This window comes from Dermochelys coriacea, chromosome 16 (assembly GCF_009764565.3).
Source record: "Dermochelys coriacea isolate rDerCor1 chromosome 16, rDerCor1.pri.v4, whole genome shotgun sequence".
NCBI lineage: Eukaryota > Metazoa > Chordata > Testudines > Dermochelyidae > Dermochelys > Dermochelys coriacea.
Window position 1 is genome coordinate 24,003,386 of NC_050083.1, and position 16,707 is coordinate 24,020,092.

At 43.8% G+C, this 16,707-nt stretch overlaps 1 protein-coding gene across 9 annotated transcripts in view; it reads left to right on the plus strand.

Moving 5' to 3' along the window:
* The window catches only part of SCAI (suppressor of cancer cell invasion), a 103,133-nt gene that overhangs the window by 39,759 nt on the left and 46,667 nt on the right, over positions 1-16,707 (plus strand). For 7 of the 9 annotated variants that reach the window (XR_006275970.1, XR_006275971.1, XR_006275973.1 and 4 more), the window contains exons 3-4: positions 5,974-6,075; positions 8,141-8,272. Coding sequence is in view for 4 of the 9 variants with exons in the window: in XM_043498544.1 (XP_043354479.1) it covers positions 5,974-6,075; positions 8,141-8,272 (234 nt within the window). In the remaining 5 variants the exon portion in view is untranslated. The remainder of the gene's footprint in view (positions 1-5,973; positions 6,076-8,140; positions 8,273-16,707) is intronic. The other 2 variants (XM_038374535.2, XM_038374536.2) reach the window with 1 other exon arrangement.

Consider the following 16,707-nt stretch of genomic DNA (forward strand, 5'->3'; position numbering starts at 1 on the left):
CCTATATTTTGCATTGCTACCTAGTGGAGGAAAAATGGATTAAGTTAGCTCTTAGGGTAACCTAAGAGATGTTGGTGTGGAGTTGCTTCCCTATCTGGGTAAAATGAAGTTGTTCAGAAACTGGTTGAAACAGACCCAGATCAACGGGATCCAGAGAGAGGATGTAAACTCCAGAGATTCATGGATCAACACTGTTGTTATGTAAGCTGAGCATAAACCCCAGCTTGAGCACAAAGGACTGGAAGTTGTGAGGTGAGGGGGATAAGTGTGGGATTTGAAAGAATCTTGAAGGCTTTCTCACCTGGGAACCGATTGAAGGAGGGAAGTCAGAGACAGCCTGAAAATGAAGGTTTCAGAGTAGCAGCCGTGTTAGTCTGTATTCGCAAAAAGAAGTTCGCTACAGTTTGGCTGGTGAATTGCTCTAATAGGACCACACTGGATCATGCTTTAACTTTCATGTCTCTGCTAACATAAGGACTTCCTATGCTATGATCCTATTGACTAATAAATCTGACTGTTTTTGCAAATGCTCCTTGAGTGTCACTGTAACTACTGGCCATGGCTTATTAATCCCTGAGCAGCATACAAGACACTGTCGGGCGTATCTTCGTTGGGGTCGCTAAACAGAGCTCATGGTGGGAAGTTGGAGTGCTGAAGGTCCAGAGGCAGAGCCATCCTTAAGGATGGGTAGGCTGGGCTGCTGCCCAGGGCACAGTACTCAACGGAGCGCCATGTTATTTCTTCCTGACCTATGACGGCCAGCGAGGATTAGAGGCTGCCAGGCAGGTGGGGCAGCGCCTGGAGGGGGCGGATGGACCAAGCTCCAGGGGTGCACCTGGACCAGCAAGCTAACTGCTCTAAAGCAGGAGTGCCCCATCTCCCCTGCTGCCCTGATCCACTGCTGGTTGCAGCCACTCCTGCTTCTGCCTCCCCTTTCCCCCCTTAGAGCTGCCCCTGGCCATACTCGGGGACCTAGAGCCTGGCTCCTGTCTGCTGTATGGGGAGGGGTGTGTGCTGATGCTGGGATGTACCCTGCCCCCCCACCTATGTATCCAGTCTCAGCTGAGCTGGGTCGAGGGGAATGTATCTGTGCTGGTGCCTCTGGGTCGGGAGTGGGAGCTGCCAGCACAGCTGTTCAGGCTCCTGAATTCTCCTCTTACAGAGACAGCACTCCCACTCAGGTGCACACACCCTCCCCATCTGTCTCCCCCAACACACACTCCCCCCTCCCCCCCCAAAACTCAGAGCTGGGTACCCGGCCAGCACTGGTCGCCCAGCCAGTGCTTTGCTCTTGCTGGGGCTGAACTCCAGCACTTCTTTCAATAAAAATTTAAGCAATGGTGGGGGGGAGTCATCAGGGCTTGGAGGTGAATGGGGAGAACTGTGGGAGTTAGGGATGATTGGGGGATGGGGCACCCATGGGGGCCAGAGGCGCCAAAATACAAGTTCACCCAGGCCACCATTTCCCCTAAAGCTGGCTCTGCCCAGAGGTTCCATCTCAGGAGGCGGTAAGGCCACATGGCCTTCCCTGAAGGAAGAGTGAGACTCTGGGGGTCTGGCATGTTGAAGCGGTTCATCTAAGAGACTGATCCTGAGGATCTGTGACTGGGAGCAAAATCCTCCACTACCCCACTCATCATTCTTCCCTGCTGGCTCCTGTTAGATGAATTGTGATGCTGTAGTGAAAGGGATATATTTGGCCCCTTGGAGAGTACTATAAGGTGGATAGAAAGTTGGCTAGATTGTCGGGCTCAATGGGTAGTGATCAATGGCTCTGTCTAATTGGCAGCCGGTATCAAGTGGAGTGCCCCAAGGGTTGGTCCCCGGGCCGGTTTTGTTCAATATCGTCATAAATTATCTGGAGGATGGTGTGGATTGCACCCTCAGCAAGTTTGCAGATGACACTAAACTGGGAGGAGAGGTAGATACGCTGGAGGGTAGGGATAGGATACAGAGGAACCTAGACAAATTAGAGGATTGGGCCAAAAGAAATCTGATGAGGTTCAACAAGGCCAAGTGCAGAGTCCTGCACTTAGGACGAAAGAATCCCATGCATCACTACAGACTAAGGACCGAATGGCTCGGCAGCAGTTCTGTAGAAAAGGACCTAGGGGTTACAGTGGATGAGAAGCTGGATATGAGTCAACAGTGTGCCATTGTTGCTAAGAAGGCCAATGGCATTTTGGGATGTATAAGTAGGGGCATTGCCAGTAGATCAAGGGACGTGATCGTTCCCCTCTATTCGACATTGGTGAGGTCTCATCTGGAGTACTGTGTCCAGTTTTGGGCCCCACACTACAAGAAGGATGTGGAAAAATTGGGAAGAGTCCAGCGGAGGGCAACAAAAATAATAAGGGGACTGGAACACATGACTTGTGAGGAGAGGCTGAGGGAACTGGGATTGTTTAGTCTGCGGAAGAGAAAAATGAGGGGGGATTTGATAGCTGCTTTCAACTACCTGAACGGGGGTTCCAAAGAGGATGGATCTAGACTGTTCTCAGTGGTAGCAGATGACAGAACGAGGAGTAATGGTCTCAAGTTGCAGTGGGAGAGGTTTAGGTTGGATGTTAGGAAAAACTTTTTCACTAGGAGGGTGGTGAAACACTAGTGTTACCTAGGGAGGTGGTGGAATCTCCTTCCTTAAAGTTTTTAAGGTCAGGCTTGACAAAGCCCTGGCTGGGATGATTTAGTTGGGGGATTGGTCCTGTTTTGAGCAGGGGGTTGGATTAGATGACCTCCTGAGGTCCCTTCCAACCCTGATATTCTATTCTATGAGAGGAAAATGCATCCCTATAGGAAATCCCTCGTTAGATATGGTTAGTGGAAAAGCTCAAATGGCGGGACCCATGTAGAGATGAAGAACCATTTTAGTAGTTCAAGCCACTTGATCGGTGTACAGTAGCTGAATACACTCGCTCTCTCTCCTGTGTTCACAGGATAGTTTGTAAATGTTCACTACTTAATTAAAAAATAATAATCCAAGCTTTCAAGGGGCACCCACCACATTTATTTACAGTTAAAATATCAACAATATTTGGAGGGTCAGGAGGCAGAGACTGGGTTGAGATCAGAAGAGAGCAAATTAGCCAGTGCAACTTCATTGAGGTTGAGGGGGTGGCTGTGGAGGAGAATGACTGACTGATTTTTAGGAAAGTTGTACTCATTCTCTGGCCTGAGCTGAGACCATGTGTCTGGTGCAGTCTTGACATGGTGCCCCAAGCTCAAATGATCTCTTATCAGTGTCTGTTTTTATGCAGTTACTGTGTTTTGTAAAGGTCAGGGAGCTGGGACTAACAGGTGGAATGTGGATTTGTTTGAGGTGAGGGTAGGATACCAAGCTCCAAAGTCAATGAAGAATGGAACAACAGGCTGCAGAGTGGGTGAGTTTAGGTTAAATTATATTCATGGACTTCACTTCCCAGGAAGCAAGATTACAAATGGAAATCTTCCTCTGGCTATTCTGCTGAAGTGTTGCGCAATATTACAGCTTTAAAAAGAGTGGCTCAGAGGGAACAGTAACATTTATTTGGCCACAGAATGTGTTCTCTCTTCACCTGTCCCAATACTCCCCCCCCCCCCCCACCCCCACCCTCACCTTTTAAATGTTTTGAATAGTGTTGCAAGTATGGTTCCTGCTGCATGAGTGATTGTTTATTGGATATAATTATTATTGCCCAACTCCAGGTCATTACCCAAATATTGGTTTTGGTTTAATAGAACAAACCTGCCCAAAGGCAGACCTTTCAGCGTTTGATCTTGCACTCATGTCTGTTCAATGGACTTAGGGGGGTGGCATGGGCTAAGCCTTTTTCAATCCCTTTAACTGTATGTAAACTGTCCTCTTATATTGTATTTTAGCCCACGTATTAATTTTTGCACATTTGGATAGTTGACAGATCTACAAAATGCTTTGCAGAGCTACCCAGTGTGTTTCTTCCCAAGTCTGAGATCAAAGAAGGGTTGTTGCATAAAATGCAGTATCCGTTCAATGCAACTGACTTTTTAACATCACTCATTTGTTTTAAGTTTGTTTTTTAAAGTACGTTTTGTCCTGAGTTAACAGCATTGGAGGCTGAAAGCAACTCTTAAGAGCAGGTACGGTCTCAACCCCTTTCGTGGAAAGACTCTCTCTATGGATGAGGCGTGGTCATTTGCATATCCATTAGGTGCTTGGCCTCTCTGCTGAGACTGCTGATGAGCCATAGGGTAGCTAACTGTAGTAATGTGTATTTGTGCTGTGTCCAGGATTTTCTGTGAAGTGCGTTGAGACTAGAAAATCATTTGGTATTGGTCACCAAATGGGTATGGCTGATTTGGTTATTAATCTGTATTTAAAATGGGCCTATCCACAGGTCTGGGTGTCCATACAAACTGCATTGCTGAGAGTTGTACAGCAGCCCTGACTGGAACCGTCTGGCCAGGCAGCATTACCTGCTGTACCTGGGAAAAGAGGGAGCTTATTGGGGCTGATAAGGGAACTCTGCCTTTCTGAATATCTTTATCGAATACTTCAGGAATCGCCCCCAAACTTACAATTCTACGGATGCATCTGATGAAGTGAGCTGTAGCTCACGAAAGCTTATGCTCAAATAAATTTGTTAGTCTCTCTAAGGTGCCACAAGTACTCCAATTCTACTGAGAGCATTTAGGACAGTCTGCCGAATTTATAAGGGTGGGTGGTAGCATGCAGGGCATGCAAGATCTGGCAGCTCTGGAGTAGGCCTGTGGAGTTCCATATGTAAATTTTACAGAGCTGAGAAGACTGTTGTCCTAAGGCTTCACTGCAGCTATCTAAATGTGACCTTTAATGACTAAACAATGACTCTGGGTGTCAGTTGAGCATACATTGCATATGAATAGTACAAAATAGCACAAAATATCAGTATTGAGGGATTGGGCCTTCTAAGACCTTTTAATGATGTAAAAGACCCCCATCCCATTAATGTAAAGCTTGGCTGTTTTCCTGTGACTTTTGTCCTGAAAAGCAGTGCCCTGAAACCATACCAAGTTTATAATAACCCCTCATCCTAGACTAAGTTTAGGCTGTTGGTTGGGCTTGATGCATCTGTGTCAGGCTTGGCTGCAGCATACATAAGTTCTTGAAGCTGCAGGTAGGTAATAAATTGAATGTCACAGTGCAGTGGCCCAATGGTAATAACTCTTCAGGTCCCTGCACAGCACCAGAATGTGCTCCTCTTCCTTCTGACACTTCTGCATCAACAAAATCTGTAATCAAGGCGGATAGATCCTGCTGGCTTTCACAGTTTGTCTGTGACTGTAAAATCTAAGTCTTCCTCCACTGAGCACAAAAATATGATTTTAAACATAATTAAAACATGAGTTCCTGCTATCTAAGCCCTCTCCTCCTAGCATGTGTGCACACGCATACACAGTCTCTCGCCAGATATGATATGGCATCAGTAGAATAGATGGAGCAAATGGGCAGTGAAATAGATTCCACAAGGGGATGAGATCCAGACATGATTGCAAAGATTCAGGAGCAGAATAGAGCATAGCTGTCCCAAATGTATCTTCATGATTTATGGGTCTTGCCTGGTCTGACTCTCTGATAAATTCTCTCCCCTCAGCCCTAACAAGCTGTTATGATTCAGGGATTATTATATTCTTTCATACAGGAAGGATTTTGATCTCTTGGGGCCTTTCTGTGCTGACAGTTTTGTAGTTTATCATTTTTTCAAACTCATGTCTTAGAGTGAAAGTGAAAAACACACTGTTGCTCAGAGGGCGTCTAATTGCAAGTGTTAAATACAGGGATAGCTGTCTTGCTTGTCTAATCGAGGGCTCCTGATGTTAGTAGCCGTTTGGGTATCTTGTAGTATCCATATAGACATTAAGAATTTTGAGGAAGCATAAAATAAACGGAATACATCACTGAGTTAAACATACTGTACTGACTGTATTATTCTGATTTATATGTAATTCAAACTTGCATTTAAAAAAAAAAATCTGAAGCTGTTGTAGAGTATCCTGTCTGCCACAGTGGAGCACTGCAGAATCGAGGGGCCTTGCCACAGGATTTAGGTCAAGCTTGCTGCAGAGCACAGAGGACCTGGGGTATAGTCCCTCTTCCTGAAATACTTGACTTACCTCTTAGCTGCTTTGCACATCTGTTTCTAGCTCTTTTCTCACCATGTGTGGATTGTGTTTTTTCATTTTTTTGGGGGGGGTAGTGGTGGTGAATTTCATATGCCAGTGCTTGGAATAGTTTGTCTCATGTTTCATCGTGTGTAAAATGTTAGATATTTGATGCTGCAGGCTTCAAATGCAAACTGGTTCTTCATTGCACCCAGGTTCTGCTTTCTTAGTTCATACTGGCAACCACTGATATGGGATTGATAGGTTTTGAGCTCTTGCATATTGTCTGGCATCACACAGGAGTAATTATTTGAAAATCAGTTGGACAGATGTTTCTTAACTTTCCCCTTTGAATCTCTTCAGCAATTGGTCTGTGCAGTGCAAACCACATTTTAGTGATAAAGCCATTTGTGTCATTATGTCAGCATGTGAGAGAGGAAAGTGAATACATGCTATGCTGCCCCTTGCCAAACACAGGCAGACACAAAGTTCCACCAACATACCCTTAAAAGGTGAAGGAGGGAGTTGCTATTTTGCTTAGTACTTGGCAATGCATGAAATGGTGTAACAGGAAAGTATAACCAAAGTCTGGTTGAGTTGAGGGTTTGGCATGGTGTTTGATGGGAAAATAATTGCAGACACTGGAAAAAGAAAAGGAGTACTTGTGGCACCTTAGAGCCTAACAAATTTATTAGAGCATAAACTTTCGTGAGCTACAGCTCACTTCATTGGATGAATCCGATGAAGTGAGCTGTACCTCACGAAAGCTTATGCTCTAATAAATTTGTTAGGCTCTAAGGTGCCACAAGTACTCCTTTTCTTTTTGCGAATACGACTAACACGGCTGCTACTCTGAAACCTGACACTGGAAAGTAACTGAATGTAAGCTTCCCTTTTGCCATACTAGCAGGGCGGGCCCTGCTACCTCTTGGCCTGAATTGAGGATTGCAGATGGCTGCTCATATACAGTCATTGCACAATGCTTCTGTGCAAATGGAATTTATCTTAAATCTCTGCCCTTCCCACAAAATAAATCCCCATTAGTTTTCCATATTCCATAGAGATGCCAAAAAGACTTGGTCCTCTCTCCACTTTCTAATAATGGCATGTGTTTAGAAACTTTGTGTTGTGTTGGGTAAAGAACATAGATGGGCCCCAAAGTGGTTAGCCATTTAAAGTGCAGCACATCTTATTGCAGGTGTTTAGAACCTATAGCTCCCTGTTCACTGTTGGACGATCATAACAATCTTGCTGTGGATTAATTTCAAACAGGTGTCCCAAAAAGATCACTGTATCCTTATAACTCTTTTACACCTTTACTCAGTTTTAGGTCTAGCCACACTACAGATCCTTGCTATGTTATAACTGTGTGTACGAACACAGTTCTTGCACAATATGAAGTTGTGCACAGATGAATAATTAAAAAAAGTGTTTTTATGTAGGTCTCCTTGTGGGATCACAGCCCACAGGGTTGACAGAGTGAAGAAATGCAGTGGAACAGATATTTTGGGCAGGTCTTCCTGAAAACACAGCTGATGACCTCATGCTGTCCTACAGTGAATTACAGGTTCCAACAATTGTAAAAGGAAAGGAAATGTGTGCCAACACATGTAGTAAACACATTTAGGGCCTGGGTCTCGTCTTTTTTTTAAACATTGCTGTGGGGCAACCACATCACTTCGCTAATAGACAAACCTAGAGAGAGGAGTTGTCAACATCAAGTTTTGTTTATGCACAATCCTCTTTATTTGTGGTTTGTTAAGTCTTGTCAACAAGTTATTTTATTTCATGATTATGCCATTTTCATTTGCTCTGTTAACTAGTGAGCCATGCTGTAAATATCCCCATGCTTTGTTAGGGTTTTCTGATCCTGAGTTGATATTCCTGTTGTGACTTTCAGTGAGCCTCAAAGAAAGTAACCTGTGGGAGAATTGTATATTTGATATGTTTCGTTTTCCCTGTGAAACCATCATGCTTAAACCTGTCTGCTGAGTTCCTAGTTGCATTCAATCTTTATCTCATATAGATCTTGCCTTTCTTCTAGGACTGAATTTGCCCTAAAAGAAATCATGTCATCTGGAGGAGCTGAAGATGATATCCCTCAGGGAGAGAGGAAAACGGTCACAGACTTTTGTTACCTACTGGATAAATCTAAACAGCTCTTCAATGGCTTACGGTTAGTGGATTTATAGTGCTACACAAGTGAACAGCAAATTACCCTCTTTCTCCTTAGGGACAATATTGTAACCCAGATGTTGGTACATGAACAATGCTGAAGTTTGTACAGTATACAGTGTGTACAGCAAACCAGGAGTAAATGGTAATTTCTTGTTTTAAAACAAAATAATTAAAATGTGTATGTTGGGGTAGGGAAAGGATCGTGCATACACACATATTATGGTTCTGCATACATTTTTGTTCCGAGTTGCAGGAGCTGAGACCAGTTCCTATTTAAGGCCACTTCATCACTTTTATTGTTGTAAGAATTCTTTTCCAGATTCCTACAACAGTGTGCACTCTGGAGTGCTGCACAGCCATTTCCTGGGCTTCTGAGAAGGAGTTAGATCTGTGGAAGGCTACTGCATGTAGTTGGGTCCATTATTTTGGATCTCCATTTACACTGGGCGTCTGATTGTTGCAGACTAAAGGCCGTAGTTTTTTCTTGTACTCTGATAGGGCTTAGGACCTGCAACAAAGAATAAGGGCCCAACTGCACAAGGCACTGTGTAGACAAATTGCAAAGAAGACAGTCCCTGTATTCACTTGTGAGCTGATGCAATTTGTACATGGTTGTGAGCCGCTGCTAGTCTGTCATAGCATAACTATACAGAACAAATTAGTGTGGTTGCATTGATGTGATGTAAATGTTACTGATATAGAGCTACAGAACTAAAGTGGGTATGTATTAACCCTCCCCCCCAATGACCTGTTAAGTAAGACAGCCTATAAACTTGCATCCACAAATTCCTTTGCAGAAATCTATGTGGCTATTTGGGTTTCTTGTGTATTGCCAGGAATGGAAATGACTGACAGTCTGTGGATGGAGATGGGATTCTGTTCTTTCCTGCTATATAACAAGTGTTTGTGAGGTGGGCTTCCTGAATTGACAGTTATAAAATTGAACTGAGAAATACTGACACTTGTGGGCTCCTCTCTCCAGTTCTGGTTCTTTATATTCAGGGACATTATTTCCATTCCCTTTACATTTAATCCCCTTATAAAAGCAAAGATTGGGCGGGGGCGGAGGGGTTGAGTAACTGCGTTCCTTACCTTTGAATTTATTATTGGTGGTGTTTGGGGGTGTGTTGTGGGGTTTTTTGTATTTGCTTAGATTGTAAGCTCCTTGAGGGCAGGGCTTTCATCTCCTCTCTGTTCTTTACCTTGCCAAATGCGTTGTTGGAGCTCAACAAATGAAAACTAACTTGGCTAGTTCAAAAATGCACACTGCCTAAGAAGCTACTAAGCTGCAGATCCAATTTCCATGTGCAGCACTTATGGTTTTTCTATAGTGCCCATCTGGGTAAGTATGTCTAAAACTTGCTGGTGTGGAAATTCCACATGCCTGATTGACTGACCCCAGGGTTCAGAACACTTTTTTAAAGGTGCAGGCAAATTCTAGGAGTCTAGCCTGACTAAAGAGATGCATAACAATTGTGCACTTTCACAGAGTTTCTCTAAATAGATTTTTTTTTTTTTTTTTGCATTAAACTACGTGTTGCAAATGTTAGCCACCCAGAGAGTCATAGAGTTTAAGGTCAGAAATCACTACGAGATCATCTAGTCTGACCTCTTCTACATCACAGGCTACTAACACCCTCCAACAACTGAAATTAGACCTAACTACTGTGTACCACAGGTAGAGAATAGAAGACACCAAGGAACACCAGTGCCTGAGGCCCCTGCAATCGGTTATACACAGATAATCCCAGCAAGTGATCCACACCCATACACTTGCAGAGAGAGGTTAAAACACCCAAAGGTCACTGCCAATCTGACTTGCAGGGGAAAATTCTTCCCCGATCTGGCGTGTGGCAATCAGAGAGGCAGCGTGGTCTTATGGCTTGGACATAGGAGTAGAATCTTATCTAGCTCTGCCATAGGATTCTAGTATGACCTTGGACAAGTCAGATCACCTCTCTGTGCCTCAAGGCTCTCCAGCTATAAAAGGAGAGCAATAACATTTCTTTGCCTACCTCCCAGGGGAGTTGTGGTGGTGTATTAAGTAGTGTTTTTGTAAAGTGCTCTTAGGAAGTGAAGCACTGAATGAGTGCTAAATGTTGTTGTTGCAGTATAAAGCTTAAACGGAATCCATGAAAAGCTAGTTACTGATAAGTTCTCTTCTTTAAGTCAGCTCAGGTAGAAGATGTGTACTGGAGAGTCCATTGTGTGCGCGCAGTGTATCTTATTGAATCTGTTCAGTTTTTCTCCCGATTTGCCAAAGTAACTTTCAAAGCCTGCTTTACATGTAGTCTTCTCCCTGTATGTTGGCTGCATCAGTGGCACTAACTGTCTTTCTTCCTAAAGCCTTAACTGAAAAGATTTCTATCTGTGCTGTTGAGTAAAAGAGCCTGTCAGGGTTAATGGCTCTGAATTCTGACTTGCCTTTTCACATCTATTTGCAGTGTTTATTCAGTATATTACATGTTTTAAAAATAAACCTTCAGCCATTTTCCTTACAAGCGCAAACTACCCCTCCCTCTGTCCCCACTCCCACCCCTCTCCAACAGTAGACCTGGGGCAGTTAAGCAACTGTCTTGTACAAGATCACCTGCATGCTGCCCTGGCACCATTCTAATTTAATAATGTAGCTGACAACTCTGTGGTAATGAGGTGGCATGTGCACTACACTGAAAATGACTCTAACATTTTGCAAAGCGGCTCCGCTCACCGTGCTCCCAAGAAACTCTAGTACACACTAGTTCTGAAACATTAGCTAAAAACACTCTGAATTTGAGCAGGTTGTCTTGCTAATGTGAGATTTGCACATCCTGTACTTCTCGGAAAGAGCTTGTCTATTTGGAAAGTTAGCATGGAATTAGGTAGGGTGTGAATTTTAAATCCATTACATAGCATACATTGCAAAAAAGCACTTATTGTGGAATGGGTGTCTACGTGGGGAGTTAGTGCACAATAGTTATTCTGCTTTAAATTCACACCCTACCATATTTCACACTAACTTTCCCATGTAGGCAAGCCCTTACGTAGCAATCATCCATATATCAGGAGCATAGATTAATATCACAGGGGTGTGAGAGCCACACGGAGCAGCCTTCTTCTAAGATGGGTCAGCATCTCTTCTACTGATCTGACCAGCTGAAGCTCCATTTTGACAGATCTGATTAGAGCTGATGACTGCTATGTGACTTGTGCCAGGTGGAATCTATAACCTCCTGTTGGAGCAGTCTGCTGGCTAGTTCCATCTTCTCTAGTGGCTACTGTTTGCTTGGCACATTAATAAAACACTGTTAGCTCCAACTTACAAGCCAGAAACAAATGTGTTAATGCTTTGTCCTTCTCAGAGTCAGCATATGTAAGTATCAGAGTGCTTAACAAATGTCAAAAAGAAAAGGAGTACTTGTGGCACCTTAGAGACTAACAAATTTATTAGAGCATAAGCTTTCGTGAGCTACAGCTCACTTCATCGGATGCCTTCACTTCATCCGATGAAGTGAGCTGTAGCTCACGAAAGCTTATGCTCTAATAAATTTGTTAGTCTCTAAGGTGCCACAAGTACTCCTTTTCTTTTTGCGAATACAGACTAACACGGCTGCTACTCTGTAACAAATGTCAGTGAATTAATTATCACAACACCGATGGGAGCTAAATATTGCCCTTGTTGGAGCGGGAAAGTGGGGCACAGGGAGGGTTAAGGGTCTTGCTGAAGGCCACCCATTGTGTCTGGGACAGAACCAGAAATAGAACCTAGAGTCCTTGACACCTTGTTCTGTGCAGTAACCATTAACCCAGCACTTCTCAGTCAGTAGGATGCAACGTGGGTAGTGGGTACCAAAGGAATAAAGTTGCATGAGCAATGCAATCCTGCAGGCACTCCCTCTCCAGTCTTGCTGCCGCCTTTGCCACCACCACCTTGGCTCTGTGCTTTCACTGATTCCTACCCAATCATATAACAATCCCCCTTTGCTCTCTCCTTCCCTCACACCACCCATTGCTCTGCACTAGGGCTCAGGAATGCATTTGCAAGGAACTGTAGTGCCAATTTTGCAACCACTGAAAGTAGTATTCTCCTGCATCTGAACAGCAACAAGCACCCTGTTCCACTCCAGCAGCCTGATACTCCACCCCCAAAGCAACAGCTCCCAATACTCCAACACCTTCCATAACTCAAGCTTCAGCCCCCAAAAACAACCTGTTGCTTCTTTCTAAGCCCAAGATCCCACAATCGGACTCCAAAGGATTTTGGACACAGTGGCTTGCAAGAGGACCTAAGCCTTTTTAAGGTTGTGGACCCAGAGAGACTGAGAAGTACTACATGAGACTGTACTGCCGCTCTCCTTCTAAAGCAAGTCTGTCTTTGCTTTTTAAAATATTTTTCTTAGGCTACTCTTAGTGTTGACCTTCTTAAACCATTTTGATTAGTATATAAAGCCATCTTCTCATTGTGTGTGCGTTAAAGTGAGCTGGGTACAGCTTTAAGGGTCAAGGCTGCAGAGTTTTGTTGTTAAAGGCAATAATTGTAGACTGTGATTTAGGTAACATGAATTCAGGAATAATGTCTGTCTCTGCTAGCTGACATGCCTTTTGAGCCTGACTATATTTCCAGAGTGAAAACATGTTGCTAATTGACACCCATGTTGCTGGTTTAAGTGAGTTAGGCTGATTGCATAGTCTGAAGAATGTGTGGCTTCCACTTCTCTAGTGTGCGGTAAAGCAACTGACATATAGCAGGTCAAGAATGTATTTGAAGGTCCAGTTTTTTTTATTGATTGCATTTACATGGACGTTGAAGTCAAGCATGTTCGTCTATACTGGCATTAGAAAAGGTTCAGAAAAGGGCAACTAGAATAACTAGGGGTTTGGAATGGGTCCCATATGAGGGGAGATTAAGAGGCTAGGACTTTTCAGCTTGGAAAAGAGGAGACTAAGGGGGGATATGATAGAGGTCTATAAAATCATGAGAGGTGTGCAGAAAGTGACTAAGGAAAAGTTATTTACTTGGTCCTATAATATAAGAACTAGGGGCCACCAAATGAAATTAATGGGCGGCAGGTTTAAAACAAATAAAAGGAAGTTGTTCATTCAGCACACAGCCAACCTGTGGAACTCCTTGCCTGAGAAGGTTGTGAAGGCTAGGACTATACCAGGGTTTAAAAGAGAACTGGATAAATTCATGGAGGTTAAGTCCATTAATGGCTATTAGCCAGGACAGGTAAGGAATGGTGTCCCTAGCCTCTGTTTGTCAGAGGGTGGAGCTGGATGGCAGGAGCGAGATCACTTGATCATTACTTGTTAGGTTCACTCCCTCTGGGGCACCTGGCATTGGCCACTGTCAGTAGACAGGATACTGGGCTGGATGGACTTTTGGTCTTGTTGTTCCAATAAAATAAAAACGAGCAGGATCTTATTAAAGGGAATAAGGCAAAATGTCACACTTATTTTGAATACAGAAAGAATCGTAAGCAATAAGTTATAGCTATAACATTTCATTCAGTTTCATATTTATTCACACATGCATTCACACACAGGTTCTGCAAGGTTGTTATCATAGTTACCAGCCTTAGTTGCTCATGCCAAGCCACTGGCCAGGTGGCCTGGACATGAGGAGGGAGCAGGGTCTTGTCTGATGCTCCTGGAAGTTGGTTTGCAGAATCAGACCCCAAAGTTCTCAGTTTCTAGAGTCCATTTTTATAGGAATTTATTCCTATGCCAGTTTGTGGGAATTGCTTCATCATGCTGTTGCTGAATCAATCAGCAGATGGCACGTTCCTGGTGGCTCTGTGCTGCCAGATGTTATCTTGTTCTTCGGTTCTCCCATCATTGAGGCTGTTGGATGGATTCCAAGTTTGCTCTCTGGGGGTCCTCAGGTTGTTTCCACTTGACACCTTCTTTAGCCAGTCAACATTGGATTCTTAGGCTGGCACCTCCCTGATCATTCATTTATTATCCACACCAAGCATCCATCACATACATCCTCTATCTCTGTTTTAATCACAACTGTTAACAAAGCGAGATTAAATATAACAAAAGGGCGGGGAGTCTCTGTGTGCTGTTTCAAAGTATTGCTTTGAGTCTCTTTGTGAGTAGTTACAGACTCTGTTTTAGGATGTACTAACACAATTAGCAGCTTGCAAGTTTCACATAGAGGGGGAGAAACAGTAAAAACAAGAGACCAGAAAACAAGAGACCTCTTAATTAGTAATACCCTGGAATTTAAACTACGGGGAATCAAACTCATTTGTGATTTTTTAATACAGAACTTTTTTAATATGATCCAATATAACAGTCTGACCCAGTATGGCCATTCTTATGTTCTTATGTCTAAATGTCTTAACTGTTGAGTAGCTGAGGGAAGGGCATCAGGCAGCCATTGCCAACAGATGCAGCCTGTGAGTTTATGATCAAAATCTTCTAACTGGACACCGTGGTAAAAGAGTCAAAAAGGTCCCACTAGTAGTCATTTGCAGCACATCTGTTAATTCTACATTGAAAACTATTGCGTTTTTGCCTACAGGTAGTGTGGGAGGTCAAAATTGGGGGGGATTGGGCTTCAAATGTCTCACAAGATAAACAATGGCTGTGTTTGAAACCTTGCCACCTAGTACACCATTTGGAGGTGACTTTGAGGTTCTTTAAATGAATTGCCCAAAGGGGGGTGCCATGAGCTAAGACAGTAGATTGGTGGACTAGAGACACTTTTAAACAGAAAAGGAGGACTTGTGGCACCTTAGAGACTAACCAATTTATTTGAGCATAAGCTTTCGTGAGCTACAGCTCACTTCATCGGATGCTCACGAAAGCTTATGCTCAAATACATTGGTTAGTCTCTAAGGTGCCACAAATACTGCTTTTCTTTATGGGGAAATAGTTTTACTTTGTGTAATGACTCATCTATTCCCAGTCTCTATTCAAACCTAAGTTAATTGTATCCAGCTTGCAAATTAATTCCAGTTCAGCAGTCTCTCATTGGAGTCTGTTTTTGAAGCTTTTTTGTTGAAGGATAGCCACTCTTAGGTCTGTGATCGAGTGACCAGAGAGATTGAAGTGTTCTCCAACTGGTTTTTGAATGTTATAATTCTTGACGTCTGATTTGTGTCCATTCATTCTTTTACGTAGAGACTGTCCAGTTTGGCCAATGTACATGGGAGAGGGGCATTGCTGGCACATGATGGCATATATCACATTGGTAGATGCGCAGGTGAAGGAGCCTCTGATAGTGTGGCTGATGTGATTAGGCCCTATGATGGTGTCTCCTGAATAGATATGTGGACAGAGTTGGCAATGGGCTTTGTTGCAAGGATAGGTTCCTGGTTCTGTTGTGTGGTGTGTGGTTACTGGTGAGTATTTGCTTCAGATTGGGGGGCTGTCTGTAAGCAAGAACTGGCCTGTCTCCCAAGATCTGTGAGAGTGATGGGTCGTCCTTCAGAATAGGTTGTAGATCCTTGATGATGCGTTGGAGAGGTTTTAGTTGGGGGCTGAAGGTGATGGCTAGTGGCGTTCTGTTATTTTCTCTGTTGGGCCTGTCCTGTAGTAGGTGACTTCTGGGTACTCTTCTTGCTCTGTCAATCTGTTTCTTCACTTCAGCAGGTGGGTATTGTAGTTGTAGGAATGCATGATAGAGATCTTGTAGGTGTTTGTCTCTGTCTGAGGGGTTGGAGCAAATGCGGTTATATCGTAGCGCTTGGCTGTAGACAATGGATCGAGTGGTATGATCTGGATGAAAGCTAGAGGCATGTAGGTAGGAATAGCGGTCAGTAGGTTTCCGATATAGGGTGGTGTTTATGTGACCATCGCTTATTAGCACCGTAGTGTCCAGGAAGTGGATCTCTTGTGTGGACTGGTCCAGGCTGAGGTTGATGGTGGGATGGAAATTGTTGAAATCATAGTGGAATTCCTCAAGGGCTTCTTTTCCATGGGTCCAGATGATGAAGATGTCATCAATGTAGCGCAAGTAGAGTAGGGGCATTAGGGGACGAGAGCTGAGGAAGCGTTGTTCTAAGTCAGCCATAAAAATGTTGGCATACTGTGGGGCCATGCAGGTACCCATCGCAGTGCCGCTGACTTGAAGGTATACATTGTCCCCAAATGTGAAATAGTTATGGGTGAGGACAAAGTCACAAAGTTCAGCCACCAGGTTAGCCGTGACATTATCGGGGATACTGTTCCTGACGGCTTGTAGCCCATCTTTGTGTGTAATGTTGATGTCATTACACAAAGTAAAACTATTTCCGCATGTTATTTCTCCCCCCCACCCCACCCCCCACTGTTCCTCAGATATTCTTGTTAACTGCTGGAATTAGCCTACCTTGCTTGTCACCATGAAAGGTTTTCCTCCTCCCCCCCCCCACCCCGCTGGTGATGGCTTATCTTAAGTGATCACTCTCCTTACAGTGTGTATGATAAACCCATTGTTTCATGTTCTCTGTGTGTGTGTAT